At 38.4% G+C, this 23,554-nt stretch overlaps 1 protein-coding gene and 1 long non-coding RNA gene across 2 annotated transcripts; both read right to left on the reverse strand.

Annotated features, from left to right (window-relative positions):
• Window positions 1-15,244: 15,244 nt before the first annotated feature.
• Window positions 15,245-23,498, reverse strand: LOC128320301 (uncharacterized). The gene is made up of 3 exons (XR_008303755.1): window positions 23,095-23,498; window positions 21,574-21,698; window positions 15,245-15,665 (listed from the first exon to the last, which is right to left on the reverse strand). It is a non-coding gene; the product is annotated as an uncharacterized LOC128320301 (long non-coding RNA).
• Window positions 15,663-20,803, reverse strand: drd1b (dopamine receptor D1b). The gene has a single exon (XM_053240011.1). It carries the CDS (start codon window positions 19,459-19,461, stop codon window positions 18,121-18,123), a length of 1,341 nt encoding a protein of 446 aa, XP_053095986.1. The 5' UTR covers window positions 19,462-20,803; the 3' UTR covers window positions 15,663-18,120.
• Window positions 23,499-23,554: the final 56 nt, after the last annotated feature.

Here is a 23,554-nt window from a genome sequence, read left to right on the forward strand (position 1 = left end):
AAAAAATGCAGATCAACCACATGCCTTTCTGCATTCTCCTGCCAACGAGCCACCAGCAGCATAATGAACCTCTTCATTTTGTCACTTCCAATAGAGCGATAAAGTTCCACTACATACATATAGCCTGCATGTACACAGCACATACTCAGACATTAGCTTTATAGATGCACTTGCATTTATAGAATTGTAAACTTTAGAAAAACATTGCTTCTGTGCCATTAACAGTGTTTACTGGGCCTACAGCCAACACGAACAAAAACTGTAGGGTTTACTATCTTTTTATCTGGGGGAATTCAATGAAGCACTTTGTTGGGCTATATGATGTCCGGGGATTTGCTCATTTGGCAAAGTTCTTTCCCCTCACTAACAATGTGCTTATTTTCCTGAGGTAGATTTCACAGTTATTAGAAAGGTCAGAGCTAAGCTGAGTTACACTGTATGATATTTGCGATAATGGTGAAAGACACAGTCTCACACTTACCTGGCCTATGAATAGGCTTCTGTTTGTGGTGGGCAATTAGTTTTTAATGCACTCATCACTGACAACATATGCAACATATGCAAAAATAAACAAAAAAAATCTCTTTCGGCACCAAAGTCTTTCTCTACGGACTGTTGTTGAGAAAAATGTCACTCTTCTCCTATTTGGAGTTGTGCGCACCTTTGATGCTTAGTTCAGTCCGTCACCTCCACTGAGATGTTGGAGCCCTAAATTTAGTAAGTAAAACTATTCCTTATTTGCTCAAGTAGAGTATTTTGAAGAGGGTCAAGGGACCCGCAATAAACAATGTTTACTGGAAGCTTTTAACGTCAAGAATGTGTACTGAGTTTGTACTGAGAATATTTACATGAGCATATTCAAGTGTTGGTAGTGATTTCTCATTTTGCAGGTGAATTTCCACCACACTGTCATTTTTTTGTAATTGCTTTGCATTGATTAATTATTTTACATAATAATACAAGATAATCTTGCATTAAAACACTGTAAAATTTGCTAGCACAAAACTGTATATTACTGTGAATGTAATTCTACTGAAATGTGTTAAATTTGCATACTTCAGAGCAGTGGTGTTCAAAGTGAGATTCAGGGATTGTGAAGCGAAACCCCCATTTGTCATTTTTCATTTTGTTACAATGGTGCGAATCACTATCCATCATAATCAAAGTTGCTCCTTTAATTGTGAAATAAATTCTTCAGACCCTGTCAGTACATATTCATTTTATGATCATAATCCAACTATTTATTTAAATGTGTACAATACATTTTTTGGCTATTTAATAAAACCATGCAGGTTTTTATTCCTCAATTTACTGGTTGCACAACTGCACTATTTGTCCATATAGCACACAATAATAGAAGGGAATGATTTATAATCGCACTGTCCATCGCACCCAGATGAGGATGGGTTCCCTTTAGAGTCTGGTTCCTCTCAAGGTTTCTTCCTCATATCGTCTCAGGGAGTTTTTCCTCACCACCGTCACCTCTGGCTCGCTCATTAGAGATAAATTCACATATTTACAATATATTTTTTGTGAATCCATTTATTTCTGTAAAGCTGCTTTGTGACAATGTCCATTGTTAAAAGCACTATACAAATAAAATTGAATTGAATTGAATTGAATAATAAATATTATTAATTGATTAATTCATTTATATAACTTTGATTATGGTGGGCTAATTAATTAATCAATTAATTAATAAATATTATATATTGCACTTTAGCCCAACAATTACATTTTAAAGAAGATTAGTGTCTGTATTAACTGCTTATTATGGAGATGGCCTGTGGGGAGAAAAAAACTATTCTTGTGCCTAGTTGTTTTGGTGCAGAGTGCTCGGTAGCGCCTAACAGAGGGGAGGATTATGAGGTTATATTTTATTCAAAGAAGTCGTGGCTTGGGTATGTGGGGTCTGTGATTATTTTTTCTGTCCACTTCCTGACCCTGGACATGTACAAGTCCTGGAGAGTGGGCAGTGCATCAGTGATCCTCTCAGCAGACCTCATAGTCCATTGAAGCGTTCTCTTGTCTGATTTGGTGGTTGAACAAAACCAGACAGTTATTAAAGTTCACAGAATAACTCAATGGTGGCCGAATAGAACTTTATCAGCAGCTCCTGTGGCAGGTGGAACTTCCTCAGTTGGAAGAGGAAATACATCCTCTGCTAGGCTTTTTTCATAATGGAGTCAGTGTTGGTCTCCCAGTTCAGGTCCTGTGAGATTGTAGAGCCCAGGAACCTGAAAGACTCTATGGCTGATACTGTGCTGTTCACTATAGTGAGCTGGGGAAGTGTAGGAGGTTCACTGTCATCTCTACTGTTTTGTTCAGCTTCAGGTTGTTTTGACTGCACCAGTCAACTGTTCGACCTCATCTCTATAAGCAGACTCATCATCATCCTGGATGAGGCCAATGACTGTAGTGTCATCTGCAAATTTCAGGAGTTTGACAGAATGGTCTGTAGCGATACAGTTATTTGTATAGAGGGAGAAGAGCAGTGGGGAGAGCAAAGATACCTGGGGCACCAGTGTTGATTGTAACTAGCAACTCTGATGCAAGTTAAATTATATACACAACTAAACAAATGGCAGTTTAAATCTTTTTATTAATGTTTAAAAAATGCAAAAAAATCTATTACATTACAGAGGTAAGTGTAGTTCAAAAGACCCTGCAGCGGTTGGTGAGGACAGCCGAAGATCATCAGGGTCTCTCTCCCCTCCATCACAGACATTTACACCACACGCTGCATCCACAAACCCACCAGCATTGTGGACGAACCCACACACCCCTCACATAAACTCTTCACCCTCCTGCCGTATGGCAAAAGGTACCAAAGCATTTGGTCCCTCACGACCAGACTGTGTAACAGTTTCTTCCCCCAAGCCATCAGACTCCTCCAACACTCAGGGACTGGACTGAAAACACACACACACACTCAACTGAGCATCACCCCATCCTCTTTGCAATTTTGCACACACCTGCATTCAATTTCTGCTGCTGCAAATATTTATTATATACTGTATATTATCTTTATACTCTCCACCTGGCTGCTACTCCTTATGTTTACAGTACAGCAACTTATTTTATCAATCTTTTGCACTACTTTCATAAGATTCACTTTTTTTATTAGTACTGTGTGCTAGTCGGCGCTGCACTGTAACTCACCATGCCCACTGTCTTGTTTTGATAGTTTTGTACTGTCTTGTGCCATCTGCACATGTTTGCACTGCATGCACTTTATGTAAATATATATAATGTCTACTGTAGTTCTGTGTTTTTTAGTCCTGACCATTCATAAATACACACACACAGATAACATTATATAATGAATAATGCTGGAGAATAATGAATGACAATGAGTAATTAAGACTGAAAATAAATAGGGCATACTGTACAAAAAATAAACCATTTGACCTAAAAGATAGAAGTGAAATATCAATAAAGTAAAGCCAATTCTCCATCAGCATGCAAGGAAAATCCCAAGAATACAACTATAAACAGACCACAAACAGACACACATCTGTCTTGCACTTCATCTGATCTACAGTTTAATCCCTATAACATCTTGTCCTATTCTTGAACACCTAGATCTTACTGACCCAATAGATTGGCTCGTTAGACTTTTTTCTGGAGGAGAGGCAATGATCTTCACAGTTTCTTCCCTTAGTTTTTGGAGTTTTTCCACCACTCTCCACTTCTTGTGGCTGCTTATTTAATAATTATGATTTAAATTTTGTATGCAATGTATTTACAGTAGGGATGTAACCGGATATAAATTTGAATATGGTGTTACGACTTCCTAATTGGCTGCGGTTGTTGAAATTAGCGTCTAGGAATGTAGGAAGTCAACACAAAGAATAAATTAATTAAAAAAAGAATTAAAGATGTTTTTAGAATCGGGGAGGGTGTCTGTTACTAAAGGAATGAGATGTGTGGAGTAATGAATCAAACAGAAACCAGAAAATGCTTATCAGGAAAACTTTAGTGAGGAATTGTGTCCATCAAAACACTCGGTTGCTTTGCATGTTTACAGTGATGAAAGAACGTCAAAGAGTAAGGGAGATGATATTTACAAATTATATACATAAAAAAAAACTCCACCGTGTGAGACGTGAGCGGAGCTGAAAGCAAAGAAATTATTAAAACAAAACACTTACTAACTTCAACCAAATCAACACTAATCTAAACAAAGAAAAAGAAAACAAAACGAATCTAACTACGCTCACTAACAAAACATAAATACAAACATTAGCTCCCGCTCCTATCCTAGTGTTTTTATACAAGCAATACTCTACATGTTGCTTTGTGTAGGTCACGTGACATACTAACCTCATCTCAACACTATGAGTCAAGAGATAAATTCAACCATCAACTCTTAAAGAGAGAAAAGGAATCAAATCACAGCTTAATCGGGCAAACAGCCAGAGTCAAGTCAGAGGCAGGTAATTACAACATGTAAAGTAAGGGAGCGGTCAGAAATAACTCAAAGTAAGCTAACAAATCACAATTGCAACAACTCGGGAAGGATGGACAGCGTGACAAACAAACAAGAGCTATCAGGAAAAACACGCCCTCCTCTTGCGTCATTTCCGAGTTCTTATAGTAGACTGATGGTGCCTGATTGGCTCAGAGAGGTGGGTGTCGTCATCTTGTTAACAGGGAAGATCGACCGGTCAGTTGTCCAGTCCCAGGATCTAAAGGTGGTAACGGTCAAAACAACGGTCAAAAAAACCTCCCACAATATTACGGGACGTAACAATGGATTGAACGGATGTTCTAAATGGGCACTAACTTTTTTAGAAAGCTTGTCTAGAGCCTAGAGGTGTGTATCAGGACTGGAATCAAAAAAAAAAAAAAAAAAAGCCAAAAAAAAAATGTTGGTTTTACCTTTTACTGTATGTGGGTGCCAGTACATAGGACCAGAAAAAAAAAAAAAAAGACTTGTTTCTGCATGATACATTTACAGCATTTGTTCATTCATCCTTAGTAAAACACTTGGGTTGCAGTGGTTTAAATTAGGCTACTAGTATATTTCGGGAAATAGAAACAACTAAATTTGTTAGAAAATATCAAGGGCAGATACAAACAAAAAAGGCCAGGGCCGAATTTGGGAGGTGATGGGCTACCCCAAACTTTTCCTACGCTCCCTAATGTTCACATCAGGACTTTTTAAATACTTTTCCCATTAACAAGTACATTAATTAAATCGCATGTGTCAAACTCAAGGCCTATGGGCCAAATTAGGCCTGCTGCCTCATTTTATTTGGCCTGCATGAACTTTAATAAAAAAATAATGTTGAAACAGCCCACAGTATCTACTACCCAACATTTTCGCACTACACTCATGTAGTGTAGCGACTGCCACTGTACCATGCACAAGAGCCCATATCTCACAGTGCTGAAACACTATTTACAATCAACGCCTGTCACTCGCGTTTGATCTCACATCTCTCACATCTAGAAATGATTCACGTCTGGTGTGGACATTGAGGTAAACAGAAATTACTTTTGCTGCGATGTGGACATATACAAAATAAAATGATTGTTTTCATGATCTTCTTGTTATATTAATAACACTACCATACAATACCTTCATGACAGTTCCAATAAAATGATGAAAAGTATTGAGCTACAGGACCTACAGGCTGTGAAGAAATGAAAAGTAAAATAAAATTTAAACAAAACATATGGCAGGGAGCCTGCAGCTCTACATTATGAAGCAAATATTATATTTCTTTGGCAAGCATTACTGTAAAAAATGAAAAAGCCCAAAGGGCATTTTTACTGACCCCCCAGTCAATAAAACCAGCCCTTATCACTGCACTTGCAGGATTAATAAATCTGTCCCACGTACATCTTTAGCTGAGACCAGGTATGAACTGGAGTGATGTAGCTGAGGTTGAGGAAAATGTTCTACTTTCAGCCACACCTACTTTGTGTTTAAATCCAGATGCAGATACATATACAGATATAATAGGGACAACTGAGGGATGATTAAAAACTGCTAAAATTTGTTATAAAAACAAAATATCCTTTTAGGGGAAAAAAAAAACGTAGTAAATACATGTAATTATATTCATTATTTTGGGTTAGTTATATTGTAGTGATTTTCTTTATTTATAATACTGTATTAATGGGGGGCACAGTGGCCTAGTGGTCAGCACTGTTGCCTCGCACCGCCAGGCTTGGGGCTCGGTTCCAGCCTCCGCCCTGTGTACTCAGAGTTTGCATGTTCTCCCAGTGCTTCAAGGGTTTCCTCTGGGTACTCCAGTTTCCTCCCCCAGTCCAAAGACATGTGCTGTAGACCGATTGGCATTTCCCTAGTGTGTGACTGGGTGTGTGTCACTGTGCCATCCAGGGTGCCCCCACCTTGTGTCCTGTGTAGGATAAGCGGCACAGAGAATGGATGGATAGATGGAATAAAATTAATGGAAGTCTTTTGGACATAAAGGGCAATGAATCCTGAGAATGGTCCTTGCATGTTTGCCGATCCACAGCCTTTACATTAAGGAACTAATAAAAGCCATGGTTATTCTAACTGTTGCTGCTGTTTTGATCAGAAGTTGATCAGACGAGATGTGTAACACACACTTAAGAAATAGTCTTCATTGCATACTTACCTCTGAAAAAGTCATATTATCCAAGACAGAGAAATCAGATACGCATGTAGGTCTTCGTCTCTCTTCCCTTTAATCCTGTCTCATTTTACATTCACATTATGCTGCGACTAATTGTGTTACATGATCCTTTGAACGCATCCACCCACACATTGTCTTCAGACCAGCAATTATCTATAATTGTGTTCCCTCTCCAACCAAATGTATTATTGGACGCACTTTGATTTCTTATTTAAATAATAAATATCATGCATATGCTCAATGCTCCCAGCCATTTTTCATTAAAAACAGGAATAAATTAATATCAAAGCATTTCACTGAACAAATTACTCTTCAGCTGAGACTTTTAAGAAGTCTTGCACAAAGGCACAACATTTAGCAGGTATCTACACTCAGCCATCTCGTTAAAGAGCTCAGCAATCTCGTCTAAACAAAAGGTTTGACAAATCTTTCAGTAATCCACTTGTACATGAAAAACTCACCAACTCTCTCGACTTTCTTTTTAAATCATACAATAGCATATTCAGCGAAGCCATCCCAAAATGTGTTCAATCTAATTTCTTCCTTCAAACTGGGGATGATCGTCATCGTGATGAATATGAAAAGGCATTCAATGTGTCTCAGCCCTCATCTTGAAGCTGACTTTCAGCGAAATGTAATCAAACTGCCTGACTCATCAGAGACACCATCTATCATTGCAGCATGACAATCTCTTAGATCTCTTCTTCTTAGTAATGTGATCTACTGAAATTATTCATTTTAGGAAGAGCAACAGAAAATGCAGTTAAAGCCATTATACTGAAACAGATTTGGAGCAGTGTGAAAAATTCATGGTTCACAGAAGCATTCATAAGATAACCGTTTTGACTACAGCCAAATTTCACATTTATTTTTTTAGTATATCACAGTATATACGCTTAAAACTTTATATTTGGTAACAAATGATATAAGCATACTGCATTTTTCTAGTCTTCAGTGCAAATACCTTATTGTCATATACTGTTTTATATACTTTAAATAGTTCCCTAGTCTGTTTTAAATTATCAAGCATATTTTGAGGGATGTGTTATTTTTTGTGACATCACCTTAACACACATTAATAGTGTAGATATTTCAGTGTTCTCTGTATGCTATTATACTCAATATATTATACTGTTATACTCATAATACTCATAATACCATCATACCATTATATACTTTTACTTGAGCAAGGCCCTTAACCCTCTCTGCTCCAGGGGGCCGTATCATGACTGACTCTGTGCTCTGACTCCAGCTTCCTAACAAGCTGGGATATGTGAGGAATTTCACTGTACTGTAATGTATATGTGACAAATACAAGCTTCATTTTACAAACTACAGTTTATACAGTATAGAGAGACTATACTCACATCTGCTGGGGTACCTTGTTGTTCCTAATAAAATGAAATTTGAACTGGTTTCTTTCCCTTTTTATTACCAGCAAGTTCAAAAATTCACTTATGAGCACATGAAGTAGCAAGTAAATGGAGAACAAATATTTATTTTTAACTTAATTAAACTTATCCAAACAAAATAAATATTTGCTTTTAGATTAAACAAAAATAAAATACTTAAACTTCCTGTTGTCTTCTCTAAAAAAGAAAAAATAAAATAAAATAAGAAACAAGGACAGGGGGAAAGAATGGAAATAAAGAATTCAAAAGACTCAAAAAGGGTAAAAAGACTCAATTAAAAACAGATTTGGGTCACTAAGGAATTAACAATAACAGGAAAACTTCATCTTCCTCAATAATCAAACGCTTCAGTAACTAAATGTTCACCTTCTGATTAATTACTAAATGTTCCGTTGGGGCCCATAAGATTAATCACTACAACCGGGTATTACGTGTTTATCACCTCTCAGGACCAGTGATTTACTCACCAACCCAGAACCCCGTCCAATCGCAGATCCTCCGAACACAGCCAGAGTCAGAACCAGGAACCATCAAGCGCGTGAATGAAGTCCAGCTTAGTGATGAGTGCAGCAGGGCGTCCGACTAGCCTAGCCTAGCTTAGCTTATCTTAACTAACCTAAATTGAAAATATTTGGCAAGTACAAACAAAAATAATACCTTTGTGAGCGGTCAGGATTGATCAGAAACAGTCCTACTCACACCTATTGTTCAGACCCAATTTCTGACTCATGATAAATAAACATTACATTAAAATCAAGAAAATCAAGTTTAAAATTTCACACATCAGCAAGTTTCACATATCAGCTTTCACTTACTTGTCAACAGAACCTCTAATTCTATAATTTGTACTTTCAGCACAATTTGTCAAGTCACAGTGAAAGTGTCAAGGAGAGACTTTCTTCAAGGCACAGAATGTCCAGAACTTCCAGGTACATTTACGTAATTTGAAGAAAGTTAAATTAGCTGGGTTCCTGGACAGTGTTAATTGGCAACCACAGTCTCATTGGCAGTTCGGCTGGCAAAAATACAAGATATGAGGTGAAAAAGGTCACATGTACAACATAACCTTTTACAGTATGCAAATCCACCATGGTGAGGGAATCAGTTCTCCCAGCTGATGTTCTAATAATTGTGCCAACCTGGACTTATTCTGCCATCTTATTCCCTAAGCCTTAGTCAGGACTGGTTCAACCATCCAAAGCAATTAGACGGGGATTAAAACTGATAATCTTGGAGGAAACTTGTCTTGTGGTCTGCTGGGAAACAAAAAGAAAAAAGGTAGCCTCAGTTCACCTTGACAAGTGCTGGGGGAAGTGAAATAACTGAAGGGAGTGAAAGAGTTTAATTTCCCCTGAGACCACACAGGACTCCCGCTCTCCACAACACCATGCACAGGATAAACCAGGAGAACCAGGCTAGGCCCTCTACCTGAAAGTCAAATTCAATGAGGAAAAATTTCTAATAACAATTATTATTAGTACACTTTTTGGGAAAGGAAGAAACGAGGGGAAAAAAACTCAGTTATATCCATCTGGTTTTACAGTCAGAATAAGTATTTGAAAAGAATGTAATAGTTTACTTGAGTAATGATATTTTTTTTAAACCGTGTGTGTGTGTGTGTGTGTGTGTGTGTGAAGCATATATATCAGAGAAAAGGAAAGGAAGAACGAGAGCAGGTTCATCAGAATTAATTGGGGAAGCGTAAGAGGTACCTCTGAGATACCTAAAGTACACACAGATTCCACTAAACTAACTTTGATTATTTGGAAGAAAAGGCTTTTAAAATCACAAACATAAATCATTACTAGCAGGGCATTTCGTCTGTGTCCACATAATATACAACCTCTCTCATAAAGCACACCTAATTGCAGTCAGTGCAGTGTTAGGAGACTTTATCTTACAAAGGTGATGCTGTCACAGCCTCCATGTGGTAATATGAAGCAGCTGGTGTCCAGTTCATACTGTTCACTGCTCATTAAAATTCATATTTTGCAATGTGTTTTCCCTTGCAGGATGAAATTAATGCCTGAGTGCGTCAATCTATCAGTAGAGATAATGAATCCTTAATTTTTATCATGTTTCTGGTGGAACAGGAAAATTTAATTTTACCATTTAAAACACCAGAAATGTCACATTTTATTCCCTAAAGGTTCCCTAAAGCTTACAGTACAAGCCATCTTTCTGGGAGGAAGAGTTACCTTCACTTGACTGTGCTTATCTACACCAACAGCTTAAAGCACCTTAATTGTAAGTTTGACTTTTTATATAGTAAAGTATGTTAAACATACACTTCATTATGATTGATTTATAATACAATGCTATCTGCTTACTACTATAACTAGAATTTTGAGGAAATTAAGACATTGCAGTGTAATACATGTTACAATATACAATGTTATGGAGCCATCAATGATAGTAGTGATGAAGGATCGAACAGGCAGGTGGTGGGATTGCAGGACAAGATGACTTGCAGGATCTCTTCTGTTGCTAGATTGCTAAAACATGCCAGTGAAAGAGAAGGGGAATCCTGAGTGTGTGGTGTAGGAGTTGGGGTAGGAGTGAAGGTCCGACAGATTTTAAGCAGTCTTAGAAGAAGCCACTTCAGATGAGAATTTGGACAGGAGAGCGCAGTAAAAGACAAGATCTGTTTCGAGTTGTGGTTTCTTCCACTTTCTCTTTGCTATTCTTAATTCTCTCCTATTGCTGCGCAGCACATCCAATAGCCAAGGAACAGGGCAAGAAATCTTCCTGAGATTAGAAGATAGAGAGCAGAAGATGTCCATGGATGAGGAAGGTTAGGAGAGGAAAGTGTCTGTGGCTAACTCCACTGGTAGGGAGGAAAAGGAGCCAGGGTCTGGAAGGGAAAGGTCTGATAGGGTGCAGGAAGCTATGGAGGAAGGGGAGATAGAGTGGAGGTTTCGGCGACTGGGGAGAGAAATACTGACAGCTGATTTTATGCAGAATTGGGAGGGTGATGGCGAAGGATACCAAGTGACGACCGGGACATGTAGAGTTGTGTAGCATTGATATCTGTAGCTGGAGAGGGGCGACTGAAGACCATTTAAGCTGTAAATTAAGAATTCTGATTATGCCTTGACATTGAGAACTCATATCCACCCAGGAGACTCCTCAGCTCCTAATACATATAGTACAAAATGTGATGAATACAGACCATGTTCCAGATGATGGAAAAGACACTCCCACATTCCTCCTTTAACTCTGCTTTTCCCAGAAAAGTCCCAGCTGGTCCATTCCCTAGCTACTACTGTATTTCAGTAGTAGTCATCTGCCAGCCACAGCCTTTGTCCGTCTTATGTAATACTGACCCAGTTAGAAGCCTGAATCTTTGTGTTTATTCTCAAGCTGTTCTGACACAAATTCAGCCATTTATGACATGGATGGAAAGTGTAACTGTTTGTTGAAACAGAATGATGTTACAGTGCTGTGACTGTTCACAGAGGGAATATATCAGTGTTGTTTGCTGGTTTGGCACTGACTGTGGTGAAAGCTTTTGATAAATGCAGCATAGTGAAGTTTCGCACATTGAAGAAAAAAAACCCTCCGTATTTGTTGGCTGTCACAGTTACATGAAAACACGATCTCAGGTTTTCTCTGTACAATGCGGTGAAGTCAAGTAGGTGCAATGTGTGTGAATAACTCCTTGTCTTTCTTGCTTTAACAATAAAACATTGCTATAGCTGACAGAACATATAAATTGAGGTTGCAGTGTCATTACGGCCCATTGTATAGCAATTTTATTGCCTCTGATGGGCTTGAAACTGACAGCAGGATTGTAGTCTTTATCTCTGCAAAACTGTCATCCATAGTCACCATCCAGTGAGCATTGTTTTAGATTGTAAAAATGCCCCATTGTCAGCGCTGACCTGTTAGCTGCATCCTCTGTGAGACTCTTTAGTGGTGGGGAGCTGCTTAGGAGTCTCACTGTGGGGTAGATGAGGGGCATTTAAATGCTTATCAGAAGTCTGAGGGTATGTCTCCTCCCTGCTAAACGTAGTGCGACTCATGCAGGCATCCTGTAGCACAGCAGCGTCAGACTCAATTTCTGCCTGGGCCACATTGGGATTTTTGAACTTTGAACTATAAACTAGGCTAATTGAAGGCATCAGTTTATTTACATGATATGATGTATATACAGCGATATGAGGCTTATTTACATCAGTATAACCAGAAATAACCAGCTTCACCTCCTTCCTCTTACCTACTCTCTTTCTGTATGGTAATTGCTCATTACTTACTTACTTGCATGATCGGCACATTGACAAAATTAGACTGGAGGATTGTATACATGGTTTTAATATCCAGATTATACAAATGACCCAATCAGTAGCAATAAATGACAAGATTACAGTTAAATTAAACTGATTCTGCTAAATTCATGTTAATTAAATGTTGTTGTGTAGGCCTATTTTAAATTAGATGTAGAATTAGTTTAGATGCAAACAAATCTCAAAGCAAGTGGACATTAAAGCTTGGCAGTTATTTTATTGAGGTGGAAAAATCTCCCTGGTTCATTCTACTTTAAATTTATAGTTCATATATTTTCATTTTTGGATTACCCACTTTCCTTTCCACTCACTGAATAGTCCTGAACTCATTTTCCTCCCTACTTTTATAAGTTGATTTTATATTTTATAACCAAAAGTTAGTGACTTGCATTACTGACACTGAGAATCACATTATACACAGCAAGAAAGAAGTAAGACATTAGACTTTTGGGATGTTGTTGAAAGCCACTGACTGATGGATACATTCGGATATAAACACATTACATGTTAACACATTTACATTAAGTTGATGATTTTAGGTGGACTAGACTCATATAGAATATTACATTAATTTTTTTTTCTGGTGACAGCTTTTGTTGACGCTACAGGACACAAGGTGGCTGTTATTCCGAATGTTGTGTTTTATTCAATCTCCAGGGGCTGTGATTCAATTTTATTGTAATAGTGCAGATTCAAAGCTTAGTGCTTTGTGTCTGGCTGATTAAATGTCTAAATAAAACTAAACAATATTTCCTTATCATTCTGACTTAGTGTACGTGTCCACTTCTCACTGTGCAGCTGCGTGCAGTTGTATTTTGCGTTTAGGGGAAGACTGTTAATTTGCCGTAACCAAGTCCATGAAATTGTAATATAATTGTCCATCAGCACCAGTGAAAAAAACGTGTAAGTGGACACATAGCATCAATTCTGTGGCTGACAATAAAGCCAAATCTATCTTGGAACACCTGTAGCCAACCATATTTCAGTGCTAAAGCCTTTACCATCCTCTGTGGTTTTGGTTTAGCTAGCTGAACTGAGACCTTGAGATCACTAGGCCTACATTATTATTATTATTATTATTATTATTATTATTATTAATGTTGTTGTTTTTGTTGTTGTTGTATGGAAGGTCTAAAGACTTTTGTAAAATATTACTTTTCAGAAGCTTTATACACATTTCTTGATGTGTTTCTGTGCCTTTTTATGTTGTCTTACAATTAATGATCATGTTTTCTTAATATTACTTTTATGATTATTATTTATAGAAAAAAGTATAGTGTTCATATCAAGGCTGAATTTGGCTGAATGTAACATGGAAATGTATAAAATGAGCAGATGACCACTTCAAATCTTGTCCTATTTCTCCCTAATTCCTTTCCTTGGTTTCCTGGATCCAGATTAAGTCTTGGAATTACACATTTGCTGTGATTAAACATTTCTATTTTAGTTTTTAAATCAAGGGTTTTGGGGGAAAAAAACACTTTTTTTCAATTTTGATGATAATAGTTTTGTTCTTCATTCTTGGACTGCAATCTTTTCTGTGCTCTCTCTGTGACACATCACTGTGTAATGTATTACAAAGTCCTTCAGCAAGGACAAGCCAAGGTACAGATGACAAGACATTATTTCTGACTGAGTGTGTGTGTGTGCTTCTGTCTGTGAAAATAATGGAAATTTTTCACACTGGTCAATTGCTCTCTGAGACTGAAATCCTATTATTATTATTCTTGAGTATGACCAAGTCTGCAGATTAGGGGAAACAAACAGCTGTTTAAGGAAAGCAGAAGGAAGATTGTGTTTTTATACACTGGATATTTTTAGAGACACTGCAGAGCTCCAGTGCTGATATTGTGCTCAGAGTAAAATCAGGACCACGGTTATATAAGCACATTACGGTTGTTCACCATCCGTTTCCACAACAGCGAGTACAGCCGCGGGCCTGTCATTAACCTTCACCATGTCATTTTTCCAAACTTTATCCACTGCCTGGAAAATCTTACACCACCTACCTTACAGCCATTGTCCACCCAGAGGTACTGCACACTCATATGTGCACAAATGTTCTGATCCAAGCAGTAATAAATACATCAAGAAATGTCATCAGAAGGTTTAACGGGTGGAGTGATAAGGAGCAGTAACCATCACGGAGCTCATGACTGTTATCATTCAGCTCATGACCACAGCAATGATAAATAGTAGGAATGATTTTCACCTTAATGCTGCACTGAAAGCATACTTCTGCATTCTAAACTTTTAAATATGTGCTTTTACGTTTGCCTGTAAAAAAATAATATTTTTTGAGACAAAACAATTTCTGTTTCTTTGGTTTCATGAATAATTTTGCAAGATGTGGCCATGTGAAGAGTAATGACTTCTGAACCTGGTCTGTGCAACATTTGGGGCAGACATTAAACTAACATGTTTATGGTACCAGCTTAAGATGTGATATAACAACATTCTTTGTTGACCTGAGCTAAATTCTGTCTCTGGGTAAGGGCATCTGCTAAATGCTGTAAATGTAAATGTAGATCAATCAGCAAAATGGCATCTTTCCCTACATTAGAGAATTGAGAGCATTACATAGTACATTGACAGAGTCATATTCAGTTGCATAAACACCACTGGAAATGTTTCGTCATCGGTCCTAAGTGGATAAGTCTGAAACTTATTATAGGTCATGTGTTGTGTCTAAACATTAGTGCATTATGTACTCACTTGCGTATTACTGTATCTATCTTGTAATTTGTCTTGATGGAATGAGTGCAATATATTCTCTATACATTCAGACCTAACAAGAAAATGTCAGACTTCCAAAATATTGGTTTTAGTTTTTCAGATTTCAGATAAGAAAGAATCAGCAAACAAGAATATTGAGAAAGCAATGTCAACTTTTATTTTCCAATTAGAAAGGGAACACTTCGCTTGTTTTTTTCACAAACTGTAAAGTAGGAACTATAAGAAATTTGTTGTGTATAACTTAAATTCTCTTAACATATTAGCAGCACAAATCCAAACCTTTACTGCATTTACAAATTAACATGAAAAACAACACATTGCTTTTTTTAATCACATTTAAGGATCATAAAGATAAAAAGCAATTTTACATCTCCTGTTAAAATGTGCACATTTTCACACCCATTTAGTTTACATTTACAGTTTGCTGTGGCACTAGCTAGCTAGCTTTTATGGAATAGCTCATGAAGGCAAGAAACTGAATTTCGAAACTGAACTGGAGAGAGAAATAATTAGAAGAATGAAATCATCTCACAAAATTCTGCGCTGGTGCCAATGAGGCGAGATGTAGTTCAGTGTGCTATCTGTAAAACAGGAACCTGAAATAAAGGAGAGCCCAGAGTTTGGCAAGAAAAGAAAGAAAACTTTCCTTCTGTAATGTATTCACACCTAATTAATGTATTTTAAAAATGGTCCTCAGAGTCTTGATTAACGTACATCAGCATTAGCTGGAATGGCAGCTGGGACTCGTTTAAATGCCATGCTGGTTAATTTGAAATGCTAATCTGACCATTTAAAAGAAGGAATCTGATCTTAGTAAACTAATTGCTCCATTGCCATTACAATTCTCTCTTATCACATAAGTGAATTTTCACCACAGTGATCTTTAAAATGGACACAAAAGCATGGAGAGGTTTACTGCAGTTTATTTATGTTGTGCTTTTAGCAATGGACATCGTCACAAAGCAGCTTTACAGAAATTTTAATTAAAATTTTTAATGTATAAATTTATGTATAAGATTACAAAGGGACGTTTTCTTTCTTTTATTCCCAAAGACTCGAGTTTTGCAGAAGTTTCATTTGTTTCAGACTATTTACTTTTAAATAAATAAATAAATAAATAAAACTCAGCAACTGCGTCATCAAACAAGCACTTACTTATCATTACATTTTTGTGTGTTATTTTTCACAAATTCATGTGTCACTGTGTTTTCAGAGCATTTAATTAGCCTCGACTTCGATTTAACCGAAGTGTGGATTGTTAAACACAACACAGCCTTACAGCCAGAAACAATACAGCAAATTAGAAAATCCCTGACCATTTTTACTGTAATTAAGTTGGAAAGTGCTGTGGTTGAATGATGTTTTTGTGCTTGTAAGGATATAAAACAATAATTCAACCACAGCCTCTTATGTCCTTATATTAGAAACTATGGTTGGTCTAAATGTCTTAAACTTGTTCTGTTGAAGCTGCAGACAGATAAGTGGAGAGCTGGCACAACTGTGATGTCTTTACATGCACACATACGTAAATACATCACTTCCCCGTGTCCTTCTGAAAAGCCTGCGGGATTCGTCCACTCGTTCTAGAGATATTTGTGAAAACATTTTGTGCCAGGATAGTTAAAAACACAAACAGAAGAATTTTTCAAGTATAATTTTTTTCCTTATATTTGTCAAAAACTGAAATTGTGCAGTTATATACATTTACTCTACATTAAGTGTTAGTACAGCATTCAGAGTTTGTGCAAACATTCTGTTTGCAGGATTGTGAGAAATCATGGGTGCGAACTACAGTACACTTGTAACGCCTCTTTCAGAGAGTAAGAGCAGTGAAAGATGGCAGCACTGAAACAGAAAAGATGCACAAACTGTAATTGATGCAGAATGTATAAAAATGTTGTCATTTTTTTAATTCATAGAATTATACTTAAACCATAGTAACCATATACAATACCTTAGAATACACTGTCATTTAAATTATCATTGAATAATTTAACTCCAACCAAAAATGTTATAATTGTGCCAGCTTTCCTGTAGCTGAAATATGTCGAGTGCATTCTGGATCAATGCAGACTGTGTAACGTAGTGTTCAAGTTTTTCAGGCATGTATTATATTTCACCGTAAGCAAGGTTACCAGTCTCACCGAAAATACTGAGAAAAACCAACAGAGATCCAGAACTATCCGGGGCTTAAACACACATATGTACACCATTACATGTTATCACAGTACCAAATTCTATCCCACTGTCAATCCCAACAAGTAATTCAGGAACAAATATAGAACTCCCAAAATTATTGTCTTGTATTGAGTCTGACAAGGTGAATAACATTATTGTTATCTGAAGAACCATTTCATTATTACTGCACTGGGGATGGAAAGGAAAAGTGCAAGAAAAGAAAAAGGAAGTGTGTTTATTGCTGAAGTGAGTTTTACACCAGAGAGGCTGATTATTCAAATTCAAATCACAAAAATAATCTTTGTTTCCTAGAGCTGATGTCACAGAGAGATGAGATGCTACAGCTCTAATTAAAATATTTCAGCACGCATACATTAAAACACAAGTTAAATAACTAGCAGCATGTGGAACAGCTGGCTGAGCCAACACTGATACACAGTAAAAAATAGAAACGCTACTGACAGAAACAGTGCTGCTGACAGGAAATACATGGAAATCACTACTTGTGAACATATTCATGTAAAAAAAACCTTCACCTACAAGATTTTGTTTATTTTCTATTTGTTTCACTTGCAATAGTACTTCTGCCACAAATGAACAAGCACGCATACGTAAACACCCTAAAAATGCAAACCACATTTATATCCGAATGCATTTTGTTTATTCAAGTTATTTAAAGTATAACTAACCTGTTAACTTTGTCAACACATGCTGTCAGTATTTTGCAGATAGTTCTCCAGATAAAGTGCTTCCAAAAGAAACATTCTTTAAAAACTTGCAGCTTTTACTTAATCCAGATGTTGTTTTACTCTGAAACCGGTGTTCTTTTATAATAGGTGATCTCTGTGCTACCAGGGCTCATAAACCTTAAGTTCAGCAAGGTATGGATTTGTGCTGCCCATTCTGTGTGATGGGGTTAATCTTTTCCAGGGAAACGTCAGCATCGCTGTCCAAGTTGTCTGACATATATGGGGAGAACTTCTCCAAGGTCTTAAACCCAGAATTCTCTTCCTTCTTCTGAACTTCCTCGTCCTGGCCTAGTATGCTATGAGGGATCTCACAGTTGCTGTTACTACCACCTTTGGGGATGAAGCCCTTGTGCTGATAGTGTGAGACATGCTTGGACACTCCGTTGTTGTTGATGCTCACAATCTCAATAGAGTTGCTGCCAGGGCAGAGATGTTGGCAGCCTAGCAGGGTAGAGAACGCTTTGCGGAAGTCAGCGTTGAACGCATAGATGATAGGGTTGAGTGAGGAGTTAGCCCAGCCAAACCAGACAAAGACGTCAAAGGTGGTTGGGTTTATGCACGGGAAGTCCACGCTTTCATTGGGCTCGCAGAAAGGCACCATGCAGTTGAGGATGAAGAAGGGCAGCCAGCAGCACACAAACACCCCCATAATGACCGACAGTGTCTTTAGGACTTTGGTTTCGCGCTTAAAGGAAATCTTAAAGGAGCTTTCAGACTCTATGCTGCTGCTGTTGCCCATGCTGCTGTGGCGGTTTTTGGCACTCTCTGCTGCTCGCTCCAGGGCGGATATCCTGCGGATTTGCTTCTGGGCAATGCGGTAGATGCGAGTGTAGGTGACAATCATGATGGCTACAGGAATGTAGAAACTGATGAGGGAGGAGGAAATGGCATATGTTCGATTAAGACTAGAATCACAGTTGTCTGGTGGAACTTCAGCGTAGGTGCTATTCAGTTCAGTGTAACCTGCACTTTGTGCTTTGTGCCAGTTTAGCTGCACAGGGATGAAGGAGATAAGAACAGACAAGGTCCATGCCACACTAATCATGACGAACGCCACCTTAGGTGTCATTTTGCGCTCATAACGAAATGGGCTGGAAATGGCCCAGTACCGGTCCACACTAATTACACACAGGTTCAGGATGGAAGCAGTGGAACACATGATGTCAAATGCCACCCACATGTTGCAGAAAGCACCAAAAGGCCAGAATCCCACAATTTCAGTAGCCGCCTTCCATGGCATCACCAAAATGGCCACCAGTAGGTCCGAAATAGCCAGGGATATAACAAAGAAGTTAGTGACTTTGGAGCGCAGATGGCGAAATTTTGTGACAGCAGCACAGACCAGTGTGTTTCCCAGCAGAGTGGTCAGAATGAGGAGAGAAAGAAAGCAGCCGGTCAGAACACGCTTTGATGAATCACGCCGTACTAAACTGCTGTCAAGAACCGAGGAGAAATTTACATCCATGGCTTTTTCACTGAGTAACAGAAGCAGTCACCCCATAATTCCACCAGTCCAAAGTGAAAGGGATGAATCACAGAAGCAGCATGAAGCTCAGTGACTCAAAGATCTGGATCATCTACTCCAAGCTCATTGTGGCAAAAATTTTCAAAAATCCATCCACTGTTATTTTAACATTACCTTTACAGAAGCCACGAAATGGTGTCCCGTGTTCCAGTCTCCAAATCCATTTCACATGGTTAGATTATTTTAAAATGTGCTGAGAAAACAAACCGAATATAACAAACTGACAAATCATTCAGTTACTTTACCAGGCTGCTGGTTTTCCTCCCAGTTGCGCAGCATATTCCCTCCAGCATGTTTAGGTAAGCGTGTCCAAGCGCAATCATTAGCCTTATATTGCGAGCTCATCGATGTGTCTATCGATCTGGATTTGCGCTGCGTTGCTCTGATTTGACCCTGAAGCTGGGATCCTGTTCCATCCAGCGCAACACACGTTTCTCATCGTTATTCTGGGTTGAGAAAGGAGAAAGGAATAATGTCTTACATGTGCCTTCTTCCGCGCTGCCTGAGCCATTAAACATCTGCACTTCCTTCAGGGCATCAGCTCCTGCACTGGCTCGGACACTTTACTTCAGATTAATGGGTTCTGTCAGTTCTCTTCTAACAAGATTGTTCCATTGTAAAAAAAAAAAATTAAATAAAAAAAAAAATCATTTGCATTGTCCCGGAGAGTGAGTGAGTGTGAGTAATGAGAATGAGATTATTCAGAGGATAACGCGCACTGTAACCTGCTGTCTCTGTGCGCGCAACGGAAGCGCGTCAGAAAAATCTCCCACAGGATTTTTAATTAGGTTTTGAGGAAATAAGAGTAAGAATCCGAAGGCTGTTGTCTTGGGTAAACCTGTCTGCACCTTCAGTAAGAGCAGATATCTGTCACAGTGATGCTGCTGCTGCTCCGGGTTCAGGTGACCGGAACGCAACGGGTTTTTCGGTTCCTTCATTAATTGTCCCAGGCACAGTAATTAGAAGTGCAGCACTAAGTCAGTCTTCCCGTCCTCTTTCCTCAGCGTCTGCTGTGTTTCTGTCGATCTGAATGAACCGAACCGAACTGAACCGGGTGTTTTCGCGCGCGAGCCGTCGGAACATAAAATCGGTTTAGAAACGCGCCCATCTATTGAAGGTTATTTCTTCCTTCAGTCATTTTAAAGGTTATTACACCTGAATGCTGTGATCTTCGGATATGTCCACAGACGTCATAACGTGTGAAAATAGGCTCTCTCTACTGTATTTATTTTTGGGAGGCTATTGTGCATTACCTGTGCAGTTGTGAGTTTGTGCTGCAGGCTGCAGTGTGAGCGGCTGGAGGAGGCCATCTGCTGGAGCTCGCATTAACACTTACTTTAGTTTCAGGAATAGTTTAAATCCAGGCGGTGCGTCAACTAGCCTTCACCACCTCCACACGTACAGCAGTGTGGCATCTTACTGTGAAATCGACACACTTATTAATTCACATAAAAATGCTCCAGATCTATCAAACTGCGCGGGGATCTCGTGTACACAGCCTTCTTCAAATCATTCAGTAGGATTTAGATCTGAGCTCTGACTGGACCATTCCAAAACACTGATCTTCTTCTTCTGAAGCCGTTCCTTTGTTGACTTGGATTTGTGCTTTGGGTCGTTATCGTGCTGGAAGGTGAAATTTTTCTTTATTTTCAGCTGTCTAACAGAGACCTGCAGGTTTTGCATTAAAATAGATTGATATTTGAAGCTATCCATGATTCACTCTATCTTAACTAGAGCCCCAGCCCCAGCTGAAGAGAGGCGTCCCCATAGCACGATGCTGCCACCACCATGCTTCAAAATGGGTATGGTGTGCTTTGTGTGATAAATTGCCTTGTTTTTGTGCCAAACATAGTATCTTATAGAATTATGCCCAAAAAGTTCTCCCTTGGCCTCATCAGACCATAACACATTTTGCCACATGGTTTAGGGTGATTTAGGGCTTTGATGTTTTTTCAGGAGAAAAGGCTATTGTCTAGCAACCATACCTCACAGCCCAGATATGTGAAGAATACAAGAGACTGTTGTCACATGAAGAGAGTAATCAGTACTTACCAGATGTTCCTGCGGCTCCTTTAATGTTGCTGTAGGTCTCTTGGAAGCCTCCCTGATAAGTTTTCTTCTTCTCCTTTCATCAATGCACTGAGGTTCTCCATTTTATCCGCTTGTTGAAGACAAAGCTGAAGGCAAAATGCACCAAGACAATTTACAAATTTCAATTTAATTTATGAATTTATGAGTATGTTAGTTAGTCTAATTACTTTAGTCTAATATATAATATAATATACATATAATATATATATATAATATATATATACAGATTTATAATTCAAAATGAAACTAAGCACAATCTTTCACTGAATAAACTCCCATTAAATATATAAATATAGTCATTAATCTCCTTTTACACCATATAGATTAAATCATGTGGCTGTTCATAACAGCATTCAACAAAATTATTCAGCATCTAACAGGATCTGATTAATCTTGCTCAAGTGTGTGATGTGATCTCGTGGCTGAGGAGACACACACACACACACACACACACACACACACACACTCATACTCAGCTGAACACTACTACAATCCCTTTGCAATTTTTGCACACTTCTTTCTTAAACTGCTGCTAAAACACCATAAACAAAATACTGCACTGACCAAATAGCATCATAGTATGTTTACATTTACAGCATTTACTATTATATTGTTGTTGTTTTTTCACAACCTGTTAAATATGGCACTTTATCCACACTAGAACTGTGTACTGGTCGGCACTGCACAGTCCTTTACTAGGCCTATTGTCGCGTTTTAGAAATTTGTACTTGTCTTACGCTGTTTGCACGTGCACTTTAAGTAGTCTTTAGTTAGTTGTGTCATTTTATGCAGCACCGTGGTCCTGGAGGAAAGTTCTTTCGTCTCACTGTGTGCTGTACCAGCTGTATATTGTCAAAATGACAATAAAGCCACTTGACTCGAGATAATGCTTCAAGGAGACACTAGACAGCTATTACAGCATGTAATTCAGTACAACAGTAATGAGAGCATTTTATGGATGTGACAGATGGTGTTGTTGACATAAAGAGAATAGTCAATTATCTGTATGTCAACGAAACATGCATAGGACCTGCAGAAGTGCTGTCTATGTATATGCTGACATTATGTTTCTCTTAATTTTTTTCATTTTTCAAATTATGCTAATAATTTAGTTCCCCTGACAAGCGTTATAATTACATGAGAACACATTTTGCCTCACTAAATTACTTGACTGCTAAGATGTTGCCCTTGTCCTTTAAATTTGTTGCTTGAGGGCATTGAGGCTAGTGATGTAACCTCTGACCTTTCAGGTCTTGCCTGACTGCTGGGCTACTAACCCAAGATAAAGCTGAATAAAAATAAAAAGTTGAACAAATGGACACTGATGTTGTCGCAACACATTCAGTGTTCAAGCACCACACTGCAGCTCTGTCATTCAACTCATCCGTGACTGAATAGTTAGCTGATGAATTCCTCTGGGTTGTTTATAGCAAGAAGAATACATACTGTAAATGTGCGGGAAATAAACTCTGCTTTACTGACCGCTGATTATAAATTATGTCCAAAATTATTTGTTTATCTGATGTCTGTGCAGAGGTTCACATGTTCTTCCTGTGTCTGTGTGGATTTCTTCCATGTTCTCCAGTTTCCTCCCCAAAACATGGCAGTAGGTGGATTGGCTAAGATAAATTACTTCCAGGTGTGAATGAATGTGTAACAACCAGGTGACATTTTTCCAATTTCTGTCTGTCCAGCGTGGGTGAGTCTGTGCCCACTGCAGCCTCAGATTCCTGTTCTTGGCAGACAGGAGTGGAACCTGATGTGCTCTTCTGCTGTTGTAGCTCATCCACCTCAAGGTCTGACTTGTGATTTCTGAGATGCTTTTCTGCTCACCACAGTTCTAAAGTGTGATTATTTGAGTTGCTGATGCCTTGTGCTGCTGCCACACGATTGGCTGATTGGATAATTGCATGAATGAGCAGGTGTATAGGTGTTCCTAATA

Source organism: Pangasianodon hypophthalmus, chromosome 15, assembly GCF_027358585.1.
Source record: "Pangasianodon hypophthalmus isolate fPanHyp1 chromosome 15, fPanHyp1.pri, whole genome shotgun sequence".
Classification (NCBI taxonomy): domain Eukaryota; kingdom Metazoa; phylum Chordata; class Actinopteri; order Siluriformes; family Pangasiidae; genus Pangasianodon; species Pangasianodon hypophthalmus.

Excerpts from the sequence above, each read along its gene's own strand:
- drd1b (XM_053240011.1), bottom strand. The coding sequence starts at position 19,461 with ATGGATGTAAATTTCTCCTCGGTTCTTGACAGCAGTTTAGTACGGCGT.